Source organism: Pimephales promelas, chromosome 16 (genome assembly GCF_988280905.1).
Source record: "Pimephales promelas chromosome 16, fPimPro1.hap1.1, whole genome shotgun sequence".
NCBI classification, from domain to species: Eukaryota; Metazoa; Chordata; class Actinopteri; order Cypriniformes; family Leuciscidae; genus Pimephales; species Pimephales promelas.
In genome coordinates, this window is record NC_142784.1 from 18,779,220 (window position 1) to 18,799,184 (window position 19,965).

The 19,965-nt window shown below is 40.1% G+C and overlaps 1 protein-coding gene across 4 annotated transcripts; it reads right to left on the reverse strand.

Annotated features, from left to right (window-relative positions):
* Nucleotides 1-15,225: 15,225 nt before the first annotated feature.
* mrps23 (mitochondrial ribosomal protein S23) lies at nt 15,226-19,685 on the reverse strand. 4 transcript variants are annotated; one of them, XM_089121151.1, is made up of 6 exons: nt 19,605-19,685; nt 19,482-19,530; nt 18,981-19,160; nt 16,029-16,106; nt 15,816-15,939; nt 15,226-15,740 (listed from the first exon to the last, which is right to left on the reverse strand). In XM_089121151.1, the coding sequence occupies exons 2-6, from the start codon at nt 19,523-19,525 to the stop codon at nt 15,597-15,599; spliced, it is 570 nt and encodes a 189-aa protein (XP_088977277.1). In that variant the 5' UTR covers nt 19,526-19,530; nt 19,605-19,685; the 3' UTR covers nt 15,226-15,596. The 4 variants fall into 4 exon arrangements, with proteins under 4 accessions (XP_088977277.1, XP_088977274.1, XP_088977273.1 ...); XM_089121148.1 differs by having other exon boundaries at nt 15,226-15,743; XM_089121147.1 differs by having other exon boundaries at nt 15,226-15,743; nt 19,482-19,664.
* Nucleotides 19,686-19,965: the final 280 nt, after the last annotated feature.

Below are 19,965 nucleotides of genomic sequence, written 5' to 3' on the forward strand. Positions count from 1 at the left end.
AGTGCAAAAATGGAGGCTCTAGCCCCTTCCAGAGCTGAGATATGGAAACTCAAAAATTCGGCCCGAAAAAAAAACGACAGTGGTACCCCTTACGTTTTTTTTTTTTGGGCGAAAAATTAAGTTTCTCCAATCTTCCCAAAACTCTGTATTCTGATAGAGGGCCATGAGACTTGGACCTGAGTGCAAAAATGGAGGCTCTAGCCCCTTCCAGAGCTGAGATATGGAAACTCAAAAATTCGGCCCGAAAAAAAAAACGACAGTGGTACCCCTTACGTTTTTTTTTTTTGGGCGAAAAATTAAGTTTCTCCAATCTTCCCAAAACTCTGGATTCTGATAGAGGGCCATGAGACTTGGACCTGAGTGCAAAAATGGAGGCTCTAGCCCCTTCCAGAGCTGAGATATGGAAACTCAAAAATTCGGCCCGAAAAAAAAACGACAGTGGTACCCCTTACGTTTTTTTTTTTTGGGCGAAAAATTAAGTTTCTCCAATCTTCCCAAAACTCTGGATTCTGATAGAGGGCCATGAGACTTAGACCTGAGTGCAAAAATGGAGGCTCTAGCCCCTTCCAGAGCTGAGATATCGAAACTCAAAAATTCGGCCCGAAAAAAAAACGACAGTGGTACCCCTTACGTTTTTTTTTTTGGGCGAAAAATTAAGTTTCTCCAATCTTCCCAAAACTCTGGATTCTGATAGAGGGCCATGAGACTTGGACCTGAGTGCAAAAATGGAGGCTTCTAGCCCCTTCCAGAGCTGAGATATGGAAACTCAAAAATTCTGCCCGAAAAAAAAAACGACAGTGGTACCCCTTACGTTTTTTTTTTTTTGGGCGAAAAAATTAAGTTTCTCCAATCTTCCCAAAACTCTGGATTCTGATAGAGGGCCATGAGACTTAGACCTGAGTGCAAAAATGGAGGCTCTAGCCCCTTCCAGAGCTGAGATATCGAAACTCAAAAATTCGGCCCGAAAAAAAAACGACAGTGGTACCCCTTACGTTTTTTTTTTGGGCGAAAAATTAAGTTTCTCCAATCTTCCCAAAACTCTGTATTCTGATAGAGGGCCATGAGACTTGGACCTGAGTGCAAAAATGGAGGCTCTAGCCCCTTCCAGAGCTGAGATATGGAAACTCAAAAATTCGGCCCGAAAAAAAAAACGACAGTGGTACCCCTTACGTTTTTTTTTTTGGGCGAAAAATTAAGTTTCTCCAATCTTCCCAAAACTCTGGATTCTGATAGAGGGCCATGAGACTTAGACCTGAGTGCAAAAATGGAGGCTCTAGCCCCTTCCAGAGCTGAGATATGGAAACTCAAAAATTCGGCCCGAAAAAAAAACGACAGTGGTACCCCTTACGTTTTTTTTTTTTGGGCGAAAAATTAAGTTTCTCCAATCTTCCCAAAACTCTGGATTCTGATAGAGGGCCATGGGACTTAGACCTGAGTGCAAAAATGGAGGCTCTAGCCCCTTCCAGAGCTGAGATATTGAAACTCAAAAATTCGGCCCGAAAAAAAAACAACAGTGGTACCCCTTACGTTTTTTTTTTTGGGCGAAAAATTAAGTTTCTCCAATCTTCCCAAAACTCTGGATTCTGATAGAGGGCCATGAGACTTGGACCTGAGTGCAAAAATGGAGGCTCTAGCCCCTTCCAGAGCTGAGATATCGAAACTCAAAAATTCGGCCCGAAAAAAAAACGACAGTGGTACCCCTTACGTTTTTTTTTTGGGCGAAAAATTAAGTTTCTCCAATCTTCCCAAAACTCTGGATTCTGATAGAGGGCCATGAGACTTGGACCTGAGTGCAAAAATGGAGGCTCTAGCCCCTTCCAGAGCTGAGATATGGAAACTCAAAAATTCGGCCCGAAAAAAAAAACGACAGTGGTACCCCTTACGTTTTTTTTTTTTTTGGGCGAAAAATTAAGTTTCTCCAATCTTCCCAAAACTCTGGATTCTGATAGAGGGCCATGAGACTTAGAACTGAGTGCAAAAATGGAGGCTCTAGCCCCTTCCAGAGCTGAGATATCGAAACTCAAAAATTCGGCCCGAAAAAAAAAACGACAGTGGTACCCCTTACGTTTTTTTTTTTGGGCGAAAAATTAAGTTTCTCCAATCTTCCCAAAACTCTGGATTCTGATAGAGGGCCATGAGACTTGGACCTGAGTGCAAAAATGGAGGCTCTAGCCCCTTCCAGAGCTGAGATATGGAAACTCAAAAATTCGGCCCGAAAAAAAAAACGACAGTGGTACCCCTTACGTTTTTTTTTTTTGGGCGAAAAATTAAGTTTCTCTAATCTTCCCAAAACTCTGGATTCTGATAGAGGGCCATGAGACTTAGACCTGAGTGCAAAAATGGAGGCTCTAGCCCCTTCCAGAGCTGAGATATGGAAACTCAAAAATTCGGCCCGAAAAAAAAACGACAGTGGTACCCCTTACGTTTTTTTTTTTTTTGGGCGAAAAATTAAGTTTCTCCAATCTTCCCAAAACTCTGGATTCTGATAGAGGGCCATGAGACTTAGACCTGAGTGCAAAAATGGAGGCTCTAGCCCCTTCCAGAGCTGAGATATCGAAACTCAAAAATTCGGCCCGAAAAAAAAAACGACAGTGGTACCCCTTACGTTTTTTTTTTGGGCGAAAAATTAAGTTTCTCCAATCTTCCCAAAACTCTGGATTCTGATAGAGGGCCATGAGACTTAGACCTGAGTGCAAAAATGGAGGCTCTAAACCCTTCCAGAGCTGAGATATCGAAACTCAAAAATTCGGCCCGAAAAAAAAACGACAGTGGTACCCCTTACGTTTTTTTTTTTGGGCGAAAAATTAAGTTTCTCCAATCTTCCCAAAACTCTGGATTCTGATAGAGGGCCATGAGACTTGGACCTGAGTGCAAAAATGGAGGCTCTAGCCCCTTCCAGAGCTGAGATATGGAAACTCAAAAATTCGGCCCGAAAAAAAAAACGACAGTGGTACCCCTTACGTTTTTTTTTTTTGGGCGAAAAATTAAGTTTCTCCAATCTTCCCAAAACTCTGGATTCTGATAGAGGGCCATGAGACTTAGACCTGAGTGCAAAAATGGAGGCTCTAGCCCCTTCCAGAGCTGAGATATCGAAACTCAAAAATTCGGCCCGAAAAAAAAACGACAGTGGTACCCCTTACGTTTTTTTTTTTTTTTGGGCGAAAAATTAAGTTTCTCCAATCTTCCCAAAACTCTGGATTCTGATAGAGGGCCATGAGACTTGGACCTGAGTGCAAAAATGGAGGCTCTAGCCCCTTCCAGAGCTGAGATATGGAAACTCAAAAATTCGGCCTGAAAAAAAAACGACAGTGGTACCCCTTACGTTTTTTTTTTTTTGGGCGAAAAATTAAGTTTCTCCAATCTTCCCAAAACTCTGGATTCTGATAGAGGGCCATGAGACTTAGACCTGAGTGCAAAAATGGAGGCTCTAGCCCCTTCCAGAGCTGAGATATCGAAACTCAAAAATTCGGCCCGAAAAAAAAACGACAGTGGTACCCCTTACGTTTTTTTTTTTGGGCGAAAAATTAAGTTTCTCCAATCTTCCCAAAACTCTGGATTCTGATAGAGGGCCATGAGACTTAGACCTGAGTGCAAAAATGGAGGCTCTAGCCCCTTCCAGAGCTGAGATATGGAAACTCAAAAATTCGGCCCGAAAAAAAAAAACGACAGTGGTACCCCTTACGTTTTTTTTTTTTTTGGGCGAAAAATTAAGTTTCTCCAATCTTCCCAAAACTCTGGATTCTGATAGAGGGCCATGAGACTTAGACCTGAGTGCAAAAATGGAGGCTCTAGCCCCTTCCAGAGCTGAGATATCGAAACTCAAAAATTCGGCCCGAAAAAAAACCGACAGTGGTACCCCTTACGTTTTTTTTTTTTTTGGGCGAAAAATTAAGTTTCTCTAATCTTCCCAAAACTCTGGATTCTGATAGAGGGCCATGAGACTTAGACCTGAGTGCAAAAATGGAGGCTCTAGCCCCTTCCAGAGCTGAGATATGGAAACTCAAAAATTCGGCCCGAAAAAAAAAAAACGACAGTGGTACCCCTTACGTTTTTTTTTTTGGGCGAAAAATTAAGTTTCTCCAATCTTCCCAAAACTCTGGATTCTGATAGAGGGCCATGAGACTTAGACCTGAGTGCAAAAATGGAGGCTCTAGCCCCTTCCAGAGCTGAGATATCGAAACTCAAAAATTCGGCCCGAAAAAAAAACGACAGTGGTACCCCTTACGTTTTTTTTTTTGGGCGAAAAATTAAGTTTCTCCAATCTTCCCAAAACTCTGGATTCTGATAGAGGGCCATGAGACTTGGACCTGAGTGCAAAAATGGAGGCTCTAGCCCCTTCCAGAGCTGAGATATGGAAACTCAAAAATTCGGCCCGAAAAAAAAAACGACAGTGGTACCCCTTACGTTTTTTTTTTTTTTGGGCGAAAAATTAAGTTTCTCCAATCTTCCCAAAACTCTGGATTCTGATAGAGGGCCATGAGACTTAGACCTGAGTGCAAAAATGGAGGCTCTAGCCCCTTCCAGAGCTGAGATATGGAAACTCAAAAATTCGGCCCGAAAAAAAAACGACAGTGGTACCCCTTACGTTTTTTTTTTTTTTGGGCGAAAAATTAAGTTTCTCCAATCTTCCCAAAACTCTGGATTCTGATAGAGGGCCATGAGACTTAGACCTGAGTGCAAAAATGGAGGCTCTAGCCCCTTCCAGAGCTGAGATATCGAAACTCAAAAATTCGGCCCGAAAAAAAAACGACAGTGGTACCCCTTACGTTTTTTTTTTTTGGGCGAAAAATTAAGTTTCTCCAATCTTCCCAAAACTCTGGATTCTGATAGAGGGCCATGAGACTTAGACCTGAGTGCAAAAATGGAGGCTCTAGCCCCTTCCAGAGCTGAGATATGGAAACTCAAAAATTCGGCCCGAAAAAAAAACGACAGTGGTACCCCTTACGTTTTTTTTTTTTTTTGGGCGAAAAATTAAGTTTCTCCAATCTTCCCAAAACTCTGGATTCTGATAGAGGGCCATGAGACTTAGACCTGAGTGCAAAAATGGAGGCTCTAGCCCCTTCCAGAGCTGAGATATCGAAACTCAAAAATTCGGCCCGAAAAAAAAAACGACAGTGGTACCCCTTACGTTTTTTTTTTGGGGCGAAAAATTAAGTTTCTCCAATCTTCCCAAAACTCTGGATTCTGATAGAGGGCCATGAGACTTGGACCTGAGTGCAAAAATGGAGGCTCTAGCCCCTTCCAGAGCTGAGATATGGAAACTCAAAAATTCGGCCCGAAAAAAAAAACGACAGTGGTACCCCTTACGTTTTTTTTTTTTGGGCGAAAAATTAAGTTTCTCCAATCTTCCCAAAACTCTGGATTCTGATAGAGGGCCATGAGACTTAGACCTGAGTGCAAAAATGGAGGCTCTAGCCCCTTCCAGAGCTGAGATATCGAAACTCAAAAATTCGGCCCGAAAAAAAACCGACAGTGGTACCCCTTACGTTTTTTTTTTTTTGGGCGAAAAATTAAGTTTCTCTAATCTTCCCAAAACTCTGGATTCTGATAGAGGGCCATGAGACTTAGACCTGAGTGCAAAAATGGAGGCTCTAGCCCCTTCCAGAGCTGAGATATGGAAACTCAAAAATTCGGCCCGAAAAAAAAAAACGACAGTGGTACCCCTTACGTTTTTTTTTTTTGGGCGAAAAATTAAGTTTCTCCAATCTTCCCAAAACTCTGGATTCTGATAGAGGGCCATGAGACTTAGACCTGAGTGCAAAAATGGAGGCTCTAGCCCCTTCCAGAGCTGAGATATCGAAACTCAAAAATTCGGCCCGAAAAAAAAACGACAGTGGTACCCCTTACGGTTTTTTTTTTGGGCGAAAAATTAAGTTTCTCCAATCTTCCCAAAACTCTGGATTCTGATAGAGGGCCATGAGACTTGGACCTGAGTGCATAAATGGAGGCTCTAGCCCCTTCCAGAACTGAGATATGGAAACTCAAAAATTCGGCCCGAAAAAAAAAACGACAGTGGTACCCCTTACGTTTTTTTTTTTTTTTTGGGCGAAAAATTAAGTTTCTCCAATCTTCCCAAAACTCTGGATTCTGATAGAGGGCCATGAGACTTAGACCTGAGTGCAAAAATGGAGGCTCTAGCCCCTTCCAGAGCTGAGATATGGAAACTCAAAAATTCGGCCCGAAAAAAAAACGACAGTGGTACCCCTTACGTTTTTTTTTTTTTGGGCGAAAAATTAAGTTTCTCCAATCTTCCCAAAACTCTGGATTCTGATAGAGGGCCATGAGACTTAGACCTGAGTGCAAAAATGGAGGCTCTAGCCCCTTCCAGAGCTGAGATATCGAAACTCAAATATTCGACCCGAAAAAAAAACGACAGTGGTACCCCTTACGTTTTTTTTTTTGGGCGAAAAATTAAGTTTCTCCAATCTTCCCAAAACTCTGGATTCTGATAGAGGGCCACGAGACTTAGACCTGAGTGCAAAAATGGAGGCTCTAGCCCCTTCCAGAGCTGAGATATCGAAACTCAAATATTCGACCCGAAAAAAAAACGACAGTGGTACCCCTTACGTTTTTTTTTTTGGGCGAAAAATTAAGTTTCTCCAATCTTCCCAAAACTCTGGATTCTGATAGAGGGCCACGAGACTTAGACCTGAGTGCAAAAATGGAGGCTCTAGCCCCTTCCAGAGCTGAGATATCGAAACTCAAAAATTCGGCCCGAAAAAAAAACGACAGTGGTACCCCTTAGGTTTTTTTTTTGGGCGAAAAATTAAGTTTATCCAATCTTCCCAAAACTCTGGATTCTGATAGAGGGCCATGAGAGTTAGATCTGAGTGCAAAAATGGAGGCTCTAGCCCCTTCCAGAGCTGAGATATCGAAACTCAAAAATTCGGCCCGAAAAAAAAACGACAGTGGTACCCCTTAGGTTTTTTTTTTGGGCGAAAAATTAAGTTTCTCCAATCTTCCCAAAACTCTGGATTCTGATAGAGGGCCATGAGAGTTAGATCTGAGTGCAAAAATGGAGGCTCTAGCCCCTTCCAGAGCTGAGATATCGAAACTCAAAAATTCGGCCCGAAAAAAAAAACGACAGTGGTACCCCTTAGGTTTTTTTTTTGGGCGAAAAATTAAGTTTCCCCAATCTTCCCAAAACTCTGGATTCTGATAGAGGGCCATGAGAGTTAGATCTGAGTGCAAAAATGGAGGCTCTAGCCCCTTCCAGAGCTGAGATATCGAAACTCAAAAATTCGGCCCGAAAAAAAAACGACAGTGGTACCCCTTACGTTTTTTTTTTTGGGCGAAAAATTAAGTTTTTCCAATCTTCCCAAAACTCTGGATTCTGATAGAGGGCCACGAGACTTAGACCTGAGTGCAAAAATGGAGGCTCTAGCCCCTTCCAGAGCTGAGATATCGAAACTCAAAAATTCGGCCCGAAAAAAAAACGACAGTGGTACCCCTTAGGTTTTTTTTTTGGGCGAAAAATTAAGTTTATCCAATCTTCCCAAAACTCTGGATTCTGATAGAGGGCCATGAGAGTTAGATCTGAGTGCAAAAATGGAGGCTCTAGCCCCTTCCAGAGCTGAGATATCGAAACTCAAAAATTCGGCCCGAAAAAAAAACGACAGTGGTACCCCTTAGGTTTTTTTTTTGGGCGAAAAATTAAGTTTCTCCAATCTTCCCAAAACTCTGGATTCTGATAGAGGGCCATGAGAGTTAGATCTGAGTGCAAAAATGGAGGCTCTAGCCCCTTCCAGAGCTGAGATATCGAAACTCAAAAATTCGGCCCGAAAAAAAAAACGACAGTGGTACCCCTTAGGTTTTTTTTTTGGGCGAAAAATTAAGTTTCCCCAATCTTCCCAAAACTCTGGATTCTGATAGAGGGCCATGAGAGTTAGATCTGAGTGCAAAAATGGAGGCTCTAGCCCCTTCCAGAGCTGAGATATCGAAACTCAAAAATTCGGCCCGAAAAAAAAACGACAGTGGTACCCCTTACGTTTTTTTTTTTTGGGCGAAAAATTAAGTTTCTCCAATCTTCCCAAAACTCTGGATTCTGATAGAGGGCCATGAGACTTAGACCTGAGTGCAAAAATGGAGGCTCTAGCCCCTTCCAGAGCTGAGATATGGAAACTCAAAAATTCAGCCCGAAAAAAAAAACGACAGTGGTACCCCTTATGTTTTTTTTTTTGGGCGAAAAATTAAGTTTCTCTAATCTTCCCAAAACTCTGGATTCTGATAGAGGGCCATGAGACTTAGACCTGAGTGCAAAAATGGAGGCTCTAGCCCCTTCCAGAGCTGAGATATGGAAACTCAAAAATTCGGCCCGAAAAAAAAACGACAGTGGTACCCCTTACGTTTTTTTTTTTTTGGGCGAAAAATTAAGTTTCTCCAATCTTCCCAAAACTCTGGATTCTGATAGAGGGCCATGAGACTTAGACCTGAGTGCAAAAATGGAGGCTCTAGCCCCTTCCAGAGCTGAGATATCGAAACTCAAAAATTCGGCCCGAAAAAAAACCGACAGTGGTACCCCTTACGTTTTTTTTTTTTTTGGGCGAAAAATTAAGTTTCTCTAATCTTCCCAAAACTCTGGATTCTGATAGAGGGCCATGAGACTTAGACCTGAGTGCAAAAATGGAGGCTCTAGCCCCTTCCAGAGCTGAGATATGGAAACTCAAAAATTCGGCCCGAAAAAAAAAACGACAGTGGTACCCCTTACGTTTTTTTTTTTTTTTGGGCGAAAAATTAAGTTTCTCCAATCTTCCCAAAACTCTGGATTCTGATAGAGGGCCATGAGACTTAGACCTGAGTGCAAAAATGGAGGCTCTAGCCCCTTCCAGAGCTGAGATATCGAAACTCAAAAATTCGGCCCGAAAAAAAAACGACAGTGGTACCCCTTACGTTTTTTTTTTTGGGCGAAAAATTAAGTTTCTCCAATCTTCCCAAAACTCTGGATTCTGATAGAGGGCCATGAGACTTGGACCTGAGTGCAAAAATGGAGGCTCTAGCCCCTTCCAGAGCTGAGATATGGAAACTCAAAAATTCGGCCCGAAAAAAAAAACGACAGTGGTACCCCTTACGTTTTTTTTTTTTTGGGCGAAAAATTAAGTTTCTCCAATCTTCCCAAAACTCTGGATTCTGATAGAGGGCCATGAGACTTAGACCTGAGTGCAAAAATGGAGGCTCTAGCCCCTTCCAGAGCTGAGATATCGAAACTCAAAAATTCGGCCCGAAAAAAAAACGACAGTGGTACCCCTTACGTTTTTTTTTTTTGGGCGAAAAATTAAGTTTCTCCAATCTTCCCAAAACTCTGGATTCTGATAGAGGGCCATGAGACTTGGACCTGAGTGCAAAAATGGAGGCTCTAGCCCCTTCCAGAGCTGAGATATGGGAACTCAAAAATTCGGCCCGAAAAAAAAACGACAGTGGTACCCCTTACGTTTTTTTTTTTTTTTTTGGGCGAAAAATTAAGTTTCTCCAATCTTCCCAAAACTCTGGATTCTGATAGAGGGCCATGAGACTTAGACCTGAGTGCAAAAATGGAGGCTCTAGCCCCTTCCAGAGCTGAGATATGGAAACTCAAAAATTCGGCCCGAAAAAAAAACGACAGTGGTACCCCTTACGTTTTTTTTTTTTTGGGCGAAAAATTAAGTTTCTCCAATCTTCCCAAAACTCTGGATTCTGATAGAGGGCCATGAGACTTAGACCTGAGTGCAAAAATGGAGGCTCTAGCCCCTTCCAGAGCTGAGATATCGAAACTCAAAAATTCGACCCGAAAAAAAAACGACAGTGGTACCCCTTACGTTTTTTTTTTGGGCGAAAAATTAAGTTTCTCCAATCTTCCCAAAACTCTGGATTCTGATAGAGGGCCACGAGACTTAGACCTGAGTGCAAAAATGGAGGCTCTAGCCCCTTCCAGAGCTGAGATATCGAAACTCAAAAATTCGGCCCGAAAAGAAAACGACAGTGGTACCCCTTAGGTTGTTTTTTTGGGCGAAAAATTAAGTTTCTCCAATCTTCCCAAAACTCTGGATTCTGATAGAGGGCCATGAGAGTTAGATCTGAGTGCAAAAATGGAGGCTCTAGCCCCTTCCAGAGCTGAGATATCGAAACTCAAAAATTCGGCCCGAAAAAAAAACGACAGTGGTACCCCTTACGTTTTTTTTTTTGGGCGAAAAATTAAGTTTCTCCAATCTTCCCAAAACTCTGGATTCTGATAGAGGGCCATGAGACTTAGACCTGAGTGCAAAAATGGAGGCTCTAGCCCCTTCCAGAGCTGAGATATGGAAACTCAAAAATTCAGCCCGAAAAAAAAAACGACAGTGGTACCCCTTACGTTTTTTTTTTTGGGCGAAAAATTAAGTTTCTCTAATCTTCCCAAAACTCTGGATTCTGATAGAGGGCCATGAGACTTAGACCTGAGTGCAAAAATGGAGGCTCTAGCCCCTTCCAGAGCTGAGATATGGAAACTCAAAAATTCGGCCCGAAAAAAAAACGACAGTGGTACCCCTTACGTTTTTTTTTTTTTTGGGCGAAAAATTAAGTTTCTCCAATCTTCCCAAAACTCTGGATTCTGATAGAGGGCCATGAGACTTAGACCTGAGTGCAAAAATGGAGGCTCTAGCCCCTTCCAGAGCTGAGATATCGAAACTCAAAAATTCGACCCGAAAAAAAAACGACAGTGGTACCCCTTACGTTTTTTTTTTGGGCGAAAAATTAAGTTTCTCCAATCTTCCCAAAACTCTGGATTCTGATAGAGGGCCACGAGACTTAGACCTGAGTGCAAAAATGGAGGCTCTAGCCCCTTCCAGAGCTGAGATATCGAAACTCAAAAATTCGGCCCGAAAAGAAAACGACAGTGGTACCCCTTAGGTTGTTTTTTTGGGCGAAAAATTAAGTTTCTCCAATCTTCCCAAAACTCTGGATTCTGATAGAGGGCCATGAGAGTTAGATCTGAGTGCAAAAATGGAGGCTCTAGCCCCTTCCAGAGCTGAGATATCGAAACTCAAAAATTCGGCCCGAAAAAAAAACGACAGTGGTACCCCTTACGTTTTTTTTTTTGGGCGAAAAATTAAGTTTCTCCAATCTTCCCAAAACTCTGGATTCTGATAGAGGGCCATGAGACTTAGACCTGAGTGCAAAAATGGAGGCTCTAGCCCCTTCCAGAGCTGAGATATGGAAACTCAAAAATTCAGCCCGAAAAAAAAAACGACAGTGGTACCCCTTACGTTTTTTTTTTTGGGCGAAAAATTAAGTTTCTCTAATCTTCCCAAAACTCTGGATTCTGATAGAGGGCCATGAGACTTAGACCTGAGTGCAAAAATGGAGGCTCTAGCCCCTTCCAGAGCTGAGATATCGAAACTCAAAAATTCGGCCCGAAAAAAAAAACGACAGTGGTACCCCTTACGTTTTTTTTTTTTGGGCGAAAAATTAAGTTTCTCCAATCTTCCCAAAACTCTGGATTCTGATAGAGGGCCATGAGACTTGGACCTGAGTGCAAAAATGGAGGCTCTAGCCCCTTCCAGAGCTGAGATATGGAAACTCAAAAATTCGGCCCGAAAAAAAAAACGACAGTGGTACCCCTTACGTTTTTTTTTTTTTGGGCGAAAAATTAAGTTTCTCCAATCTTCCCAAAACTCTGGATTCTGATAGAGGGCCATGAGACTTAGACCTGAGTGCAAAAATGGAGGCTCTAGCCCCTTCCAGAGCTGAGATATCGAAACTCAAAAATTCGGCCCGAAAAAAAACCCACAGTGGTACCCCTTACGTTTTTTTTTTGGGCGAAAAATTAAGTTTCTCCAATCTTCCCAAAACTCTGGATTCTGATAGAGGGCCATGAGACTTAGACTTGAGTGCAAAAATGGAGGCTCTAGCCCCTTCCAGAGCTGAGATATCGAAACTCAAAATTTCGACCCCCCAAAAAAACGACAGTGGTACCCCTTTCGTTTTGTTTTTTTTTTCGGCCGAAAAATGAAGTTTCTCCAATCTTCTCAAAACTCTGGATTCTGATAGAGGGCCATGAGACATAAACATGAGTGCAAAAATGGAGTCTCTAGACCCTTCCAGAGCTGAGATATCGAAACTCAAAATTTTGACCCCCAAAAAAAACGACAGTGGTACCCCTTTCATTTTTTTTTTGGGCGAAAAATGAAGTTTCTCCAATCTTCTCAAAACTCTGGATTCTGATAGAGGGCCATGAGACATAAAGCTGAGTGCAAAAATGGAGGCTCTAGACCCTTCCAGAGCTGAGATATCGAAACTCAAAATTTCGACCCCCCCCAAAAAATTGACAGTGGTACCAATTTCGTTTTGTTTTTTTTTTCGGGCGAAAAATTAAGTTTCTCTAATGTTCTCAAAACTCTGTATTCTGATAGAGGGCCATGAGACTTAAACCTGAGTGCAAAAATGGAGGCTCTAGACCCTTCCAGAGCTGAGATATCGAAACTCAAAATTTCGACCCCCCTCAAAAAAAACGACAGTGGTACCCCTTACGTTTTTTTTTTTGGGCGAAAAATGAAGTTTCTCCAATCTTCTCAAAACTCTGGATTCTGATAGAGGGCCATGAGACTTAGACCTGAGTGCAAAAATGGAGTCTCTAGACCCTTCCAGAGCTGAGATATTGAGATCCCACGTAGCATTTATGCCATTATAAATATCTCAATATCTCAGCTCTGGAAGGGTCTAGAGCCTCCATTTTTGCACTCAGGTCTAAGTCTCATGGCCCTCTATCAGAATCCAGAGATTGAAGAAGATCAGAGAAACTCAAAATTTTAACCCCCCCCCCCCCCCCCCCAAAAAAAAGTTTCTCCAATCTTCTCAAAACTCTGGATTCTGATAGAGGGCCATGAGACTTAGACTGCAAAAATGTAGTCTCTAGACCCTTCCGTGGGGCGGCAGTGGCTCAGTGGTTCATGTGGGTTGTTCTATGAACCGAAAGGTTGGTGGTTCAATCCTCGGTTCCACCTGACCAAGTGTCGAGGTGTCCATGAGCAAGACACCTAACCCCTAACCTAGCTGCTCCCGACGAGCTGGCTGGCGCCTTGCATGGCTGACACCGCCGTCGGTGTATGAATGAGTGTGTGAATGGGTGAATGTGAGGCAAATGTGAAGCGCTTTGGTGGCCATTAGGTCTATGAAGGCGCTATATAAATGCAGTCCATTTACCATTTACCATTCTTCCAGAGCTGAGATATTGAGATCCATCTGAGATATTTTCATTAGCTATATGTTCAAGCACTTCAGAAATCTATATTCTGCACATGAAAAAGTTTCAAAAATGTATCGGTACTGTGATATATATATATATATATATATATTTTTTTTTTTTTATAAAAGAAATTTCAATCAGCATCACTGAAAATGTGACTTCAGTAATAGGCTTTCAAACCTACTGTCCATTCTCTTTTTTTAAAAAAAAAATCCTGATTTAAAACATGCAATTCTATGGTCGATTTTTAACTTTAATTAATAAGTCCAATCTTTCTATTTTACATAAAAAAATATGAAATACTGGCAAAAATATATACAAAATGTAAATACACCTTAGTATATATATATATATATATATACAGTATATATATATATATATATATATATATATATATATATAATTACTACATGCAGAGCTTTACTGGCATTTGATTGGATGACAAACCTCCAATCTCATGGACTGCAGGCTTTAAACTAGGTGAAATGCTCCAGAAGTTAAAAGAGGGGGGCTGACATGTGATGTCCATTGTAATGGACACAGGGTCTGAATGGGTTAATGGTGTCAAAATTACAAAAATTAAACTGTCACATAGAGAAGAAAAAATACTTCTGGGTAAAATGTTATCCAAGATGCGTTTTGAACAGCCGACATCTTGAGTCAATAGACATCACATTACTGCCATCTAGCGATCAACGGTAAATGTCTTCTTTTGGGAAGAAGCTAGTGTCACAAAGAAAAACATACGAAATGTTAATGACATAATTATGGTATGAAGCCATTTACAGCAATGAAGGGCCTGAACCTGGAGATTACATGTCTAGATACTGGATTAAGTATAATTATTGAGAGACAATAATATTATAAGAGTAATATAATATTATTATCTCTCAGAATTTGAAATTAGAGAATTTCTATGTAAACTTGAAAACCTTTAGAATGTTACAAAGGTATAATCAAAATAAGGAAATAGAAAAAGAAAACATTTTGCTTGTTCGTCATTGAGCACAAAATCTGAAATGTGTTTGCGTTCGATACACAGTAGCAAACCAAACGTTTACCCACTAATGGGATTTCTGTTCTCTAAGTGGTGCTTTTATGAAGTCTACAGTTTGAGGTGTCTTTAGAGACATAAACAAACACTAACAATCAAGTGCATGCTCATTTGATGAGTCATGTCTTTGTTTTCTTTAAATTACTGCTGCAAAAATGAGTCACATCCTTGAATTATCACATTTTTCCTGGTATCGTGTGTTAGCAAATTCCAAATTGATTAACCAATAGCTAAGGACATTCAAGGCCATTTGTGGGATATTGAAAGTAAATGGTATTGAATAGTTACAATTTACACACACACAAAAAGAAGAAAACTGTTCTCCAGCAGCGAATAAAGCCTTCCGTCATCTTGGAAAAGAGGTCTGCTTGAAACATCCATTTCTGCAATTAATCAATTAGATAGTATATTCAGTTCATACCACAGTTTTTTTTTTTTTAATTCATGTCTAGATAATTAAATAAACAAAATAATTTTAAATAATTAATAATATAAATAATACAATATAATATTTATTATTAACAATAATTATTATTATTATTAATAATTAATTAATAATAATAATACATTAAATAATTTCTATTTTTTTGTGTTTCTAATTATTATTATATTGTGCAACAATGCTACAAACACAATTGAGCAATTATCAGTAATTCTTTACATCAAAATTTTTCATTTTAAATACTTGGAGTTTAAGACAATGGCATTTGTGAAGTAATTTGAAATTTGATGTCTGTGCAGATCAGCTCTCCATCAATAGAATATAACTGAAACATCGTAAAAAAAAACTTTCTTATTATAAATTTCTTTACAATTGTGCTGAGGGTGTATTTAAATGCAAGAGTTGATCGGTAACAAGGACGTAGTAAAAAAAAAAGGCGGGGGGGGGGGTGGGGTGGGGGTAATATCAATAAGAATCATAAGTTTATAGAGTGACTCTGAAAACTGGAAATGAAACACTAATTTACAGCACAGATACTTTTCCACTTACGTCTTTAATGGACTTGAAAGTACTTTCATTAAACACTCCACATATTTTATTACACAGACATTAAACACTTTCACAGAAACGAAACACTTACTAGACCTGTATTATAAAGTCTCTGCATGTCTATAAAGACCTCAAGCCAAAACCATTTTGACTGTGCAAACGTGTCTTCAATATCACTCATTTGATACCAAGAGGGGAAAAGACACATATGTTTTTCTTCAGGCTTTGCATAGTGTCCACAAAACAAACAATATCTGTGTCCCAGTATTTGACGCATCAAAAACGCATGATTGAGCAGCATGTTGGTGTGCTGGAGGCAGGAGCAGTTTGTGTTGTCTTAAGGAGAAGTGGTATATTTACGATGACGTCTGGCCGTCAGGGTTCACTGTCTCTGCCTGTGGCTGTTTCTCTGGAACAATCGTCTCAGTGTCTCTTTGCTGCTCTGCCAACATGTCATTCAACTTCATGTTCAGCAAAGGGTTGTGAAACTCTGGTGCCGCCTGCTGGTTATAAAGAAACATGATGGACAATGAAGAGACAAGTAGGCTAAAGAACAATTCAGCTCTCAGACTCACCCCAGGTCCTCCTCTCTTTCTTAAATAAACTCCCTCTGCAAGCAGTGCTTTTGCTGTCTCTTCAAACAGAAGCTCAGGTTTGACATCCCCTCTGCTTTCTAATTCACTGTACTTCATCACAAACCTGAATGATGAAGTGCACAACAACTAAATTAAATGGCATTGCTCGGTGTACAATAAAAATAGGTTTAATTTCCCCATTATAAAACTTACCTCTGACATGAAGAAACAAAGTTGGGCTTGAGGAGCTCAAAAGCTCTGGGTCCATTACCATAAACCTCAAAGAACTTCCTACAATCACATAAAAAAAGGCATGAAGATTTACTGTACAGGTTCCGGCAAGCACGCAAGTTATCATCATCTAATGGGACGTGATTCGAAAATGGGCTTTTTTTCCGAAAAGGGTCTGACAGCAGTAAAATATGGGACCTTGTTAATATAATTTTAAGTTATATGTAGACTACCGTTCAAGGGTTTGGTAAGATTGTTTGGGTTTATGAAAGTCTTTTAGGCTACATTTATTTGATAAGAAATACAGCAATATTGTGGAATATTATTATACTTATACTATAATATCATTGAAGGTGAACCCATCTCCATCACTGGTCAATTCAAACTTCTTGGAATACACATTGGCAATAACCTTAAACGGAAAATCAACACAGATCATATCTACAATAAAGCCCAGCAAAGACTTTTTCATCTCCGACAGCTCAAGAAGTTCAGAGTAAGGTCTCATCTTCTGCTTCGCTTCTACATGGCCATCTTCGAAAGCATCCTCACCACATCCCTCACAGTCTGGTTTGGCAGTCTTGACTCACTTTCCCGGAAGAAACTACAGCGTATCAACAACAGAGCATCTAAAGTCATCGGTTCACCACTACAATCCATCGAATCACTCTACCACAAACGGACACTACGTAGAGCTCACAAGATAATTGCTGATACCTCTCACCCTGCACACAATGCCTTCCAGTAACTGCCCTCTGGGAGGCGTTACAGGACTATCACCGCTAGGACAACTTGTTTTAAAAACAGCTTCTTTCCGAAAGCAATCCACATTTTGAACTCTGAACGCTGAGGACTGGATTAAGCATGACCCCTTACGCCTATGTATGTTTTGTGTTTTGTCCGTATGTGTATATGTATGGTATTGTATTACATATGTTTAATGTTCAATGTTAATGTATTTTCTGGAACCTGCACCAAAGAAATGAGCTGTACTGAAAACAAATTCCACCGGCCTGGCTGTGTGGTCATTCAATTAAACCAATCAATCAATCAATCAATACTTTAAAGCGACAATTCTATTTTAATATGTTTTTTAAATTTAATTTATTCCTGTGATGGCAAAGCTGAATTTTCAGCTTCATTACTCTAGTCTTCAGTGTCATATGATCCTTCAGAAATCATTTTAATATATTATCATGTACTTGGTGCTATTTTGTATTATCATCATAAATCAATATTGAAAACAGTTGTGCTGCTTGATATTTTTTCAGGATTCTTTGATGAACAGAAAGTTAAAAAAACAGCATTTAATATAAATCTTTTGACATAAGACATTAAATATATGTCTTTTTGTGAGAAAATATAATAAATTCATCAACAGAGACGGCACAAACATTAATAGCTGGGGGGGGGGGGATATAAAGTACAAATGAAGGGCACAAAGTGACCATAACTGTATGTTCACACCGCCGCCGACTTGAATGTCAAAGAAGCTCTGGCTGCCCTGTCAAGGACGCTTGTCAAAAAGTACGGGGAAGATTGTTGACGCCATGACGTTGCAGGGAGAATAGAAGTGTCACAACATGAAATGTAATTTTTCAAATTGAATGATTTCAAATGAAAAAAAAAAAAAAAAAAAAAAAAAAAAACCCAAGCAATACGTTGAAGAAACCTTTTATGACAGCATTTTTATAACTATTAATTATTTGGTCACATGTGGTCGGAAAAAAAAAAATTAGTTAGCTATTATTTGCATTAGGTTACATTAGGCTATAAATGTAATTGGTCAAATTGGTGTCACTCTGAGCAAATGAATTGCATTCCCACTTTAAAACGAGTGTTAGCAAAAGACGTCAAGTCATAAATCATAGGAAACCTGTAGGCAACCCAGCAAAGCGATGATTAACTACTGTCTATGTTAACTTCTCTTACAATTTTTTTCTCGGAACTATTGTTTTGGTAGGAACGAAAGTTTACATCGTATGTTTCTCCGGAATCAGCCTGCGCGAAGGACGTCTATAATCTGATTGGTTGCTGGAGTTTTGCAGCCGAACTGCGTCATAGCAGAGAATGTCTATTTGAAGAGAATTGGCACTGGCTGGTTACTTTCGGGTTCTGGACTGGCTGCAGCCATGCGGGGGCGCTCGCGGTCGAGTGCAGAATGAATGGGTGTCAATGGGGTTTCATCCCCAGAAATCCACTTTTCTCAGGATGTAATTTTTTGTCAAGTAATTTGAAAGTTGCATTCAAAAGGGAGGGCTAAGATAATACACTCAGCTAAAAAATTGCATTTTTAAGTTCACTTATCTGTTCTAAAAATCCATTCAAAAATGTGATGACGTCACACAATAGCAGAATGCTAGCGTGTTCCGGCCAACAACGGCCTAACCTGTAAGAAATCAAAAGGACATAAGTACTCGTTCATTCGACTTTTGGCCTATAATCTATATTGAACTTGCGTAATCAACAATAAAATATATGTTAATTTAACGACAAGCAGGTGAAAGAGACACTTTTAGCAGTTTAGCCCCATAGACTCCCATTCATTCTGCTCTCGCCCGCGATCACCTCTAGTGGAATTCTAATGGAACTGCAACCAGGATGATGCACAATGGGGCTAATAGGCAGTGCCAAGGCTCTCCGTTAGACGTGCTCTGGTCATAGCTCATTACCATAAAATTGAGCTTCCCTCAACTTTCTGATTGACGCTCAAAACGCGACGCCGAATGGATTTGACGCTCCTTGAAGCAGCAAAAAAGCTAGCTTCCTTTGAAAATGAATGACTTCCAGCCAATTTGGAAGCTCAAAACGGCGGCTGTGTAAACGTACAGTTAGATATTGTATATGACCATGTGGAGAGCAATACTGCTGAAAGCAAATATTTTTAATTAAGTTACTAAGATAGACGTTTTGGACGGATTTGTTTGGACTTACGCTCGTATTTCATCCTCCTTGTATAAGATTTCAGGAACAGTGTCTTCAGCATGTTTTTTCAGTGGTCTCACAGGTTTCTCGTAGAGTGGCTCTCTCTTAGGAGGAAAAGCAGCATACACATCAAACCAGATGGGCTTTTCCTCCTGCTTGATGACTCCAGCTCGCATTAAATCACGAACCCTTTTCAAACAGAACCACAATGAGAACTCGAACAAACGTTACACACATAGTTAGGAATGACGTGCAACACATGCAAAATACATAACACTGCTCTGCTCAAGGTGTCAAAGTTTTTACTGCCAAAAGCAACCACTAACGTTACACCACACAAGATGTCTTAGTTTCATAATTTCTTGTAATTATAAAATGATTTTACTTAGTGCACTTTCATATTACATTATACATTTGAAAGTAAACCGATCTCCTATGTTTAAACACATTTGTTTTCATTAACGTTAACCTTGAAATGATCTCAAAAAGCATGCTGTCACTAATGCTTACCGGGTAAATACAGTCCCGAATTTCTCAAGTCGACTTCCAGCCATAATGTCTATATGATAATAGAAATTTAATTATATCAATCTATAAAACAGAAACGAGATGAAAAAGACGGTTAAAAAATACCAGAAATACTCTCTGCTGCAGCATGGATACACTACTTCCGGTGTTATTACGGATACCCATCATAGACAAACTACAAGGAGGCGAATAAAAAAAGAAAACTACCGTCTTAGTAGTACAAACTTGACTTTATTATAAGATGCAATATTTACCATAAACATCCATTTACAACTTTATACAACACTTAACACTGTAAGAGGTGATTATAAGAAAGCATGAGCCAAAGGTTTGACAATAAACACAGTGAATACAGGTAGCCTCATGGTTTAAACTAATTATTATTATTATTTTAATAATACAGAGAATTCAAGTCTACAAACAATTGAGACATTAAGACATGGTTTAAACTGAAAATGTGAAGCTA

Coding starts and splice junctions, on each gene's coding strand:
- mrps23 (XM_089121148.1), bottom strand. CDS start 19,525: ATGGCTGGAAGTCGACTTGAGAAATTCGGGACTGTATTTACCCG. Junction 16,107..18,980: donor AAGGAGGATGAAATACGAGC/GTAAGTCCAAAC, acceptor ATGTGATTGTAG/GAAGTTCTTTGAGGTTTATG. Junction 15,744..15,815: donor GAAAGAGAGGAGGACCTGGG/GTGAGTCTGAGA, acceptor CTTTATAACCAG/CAGGCGGCACCAGAGTTTCA.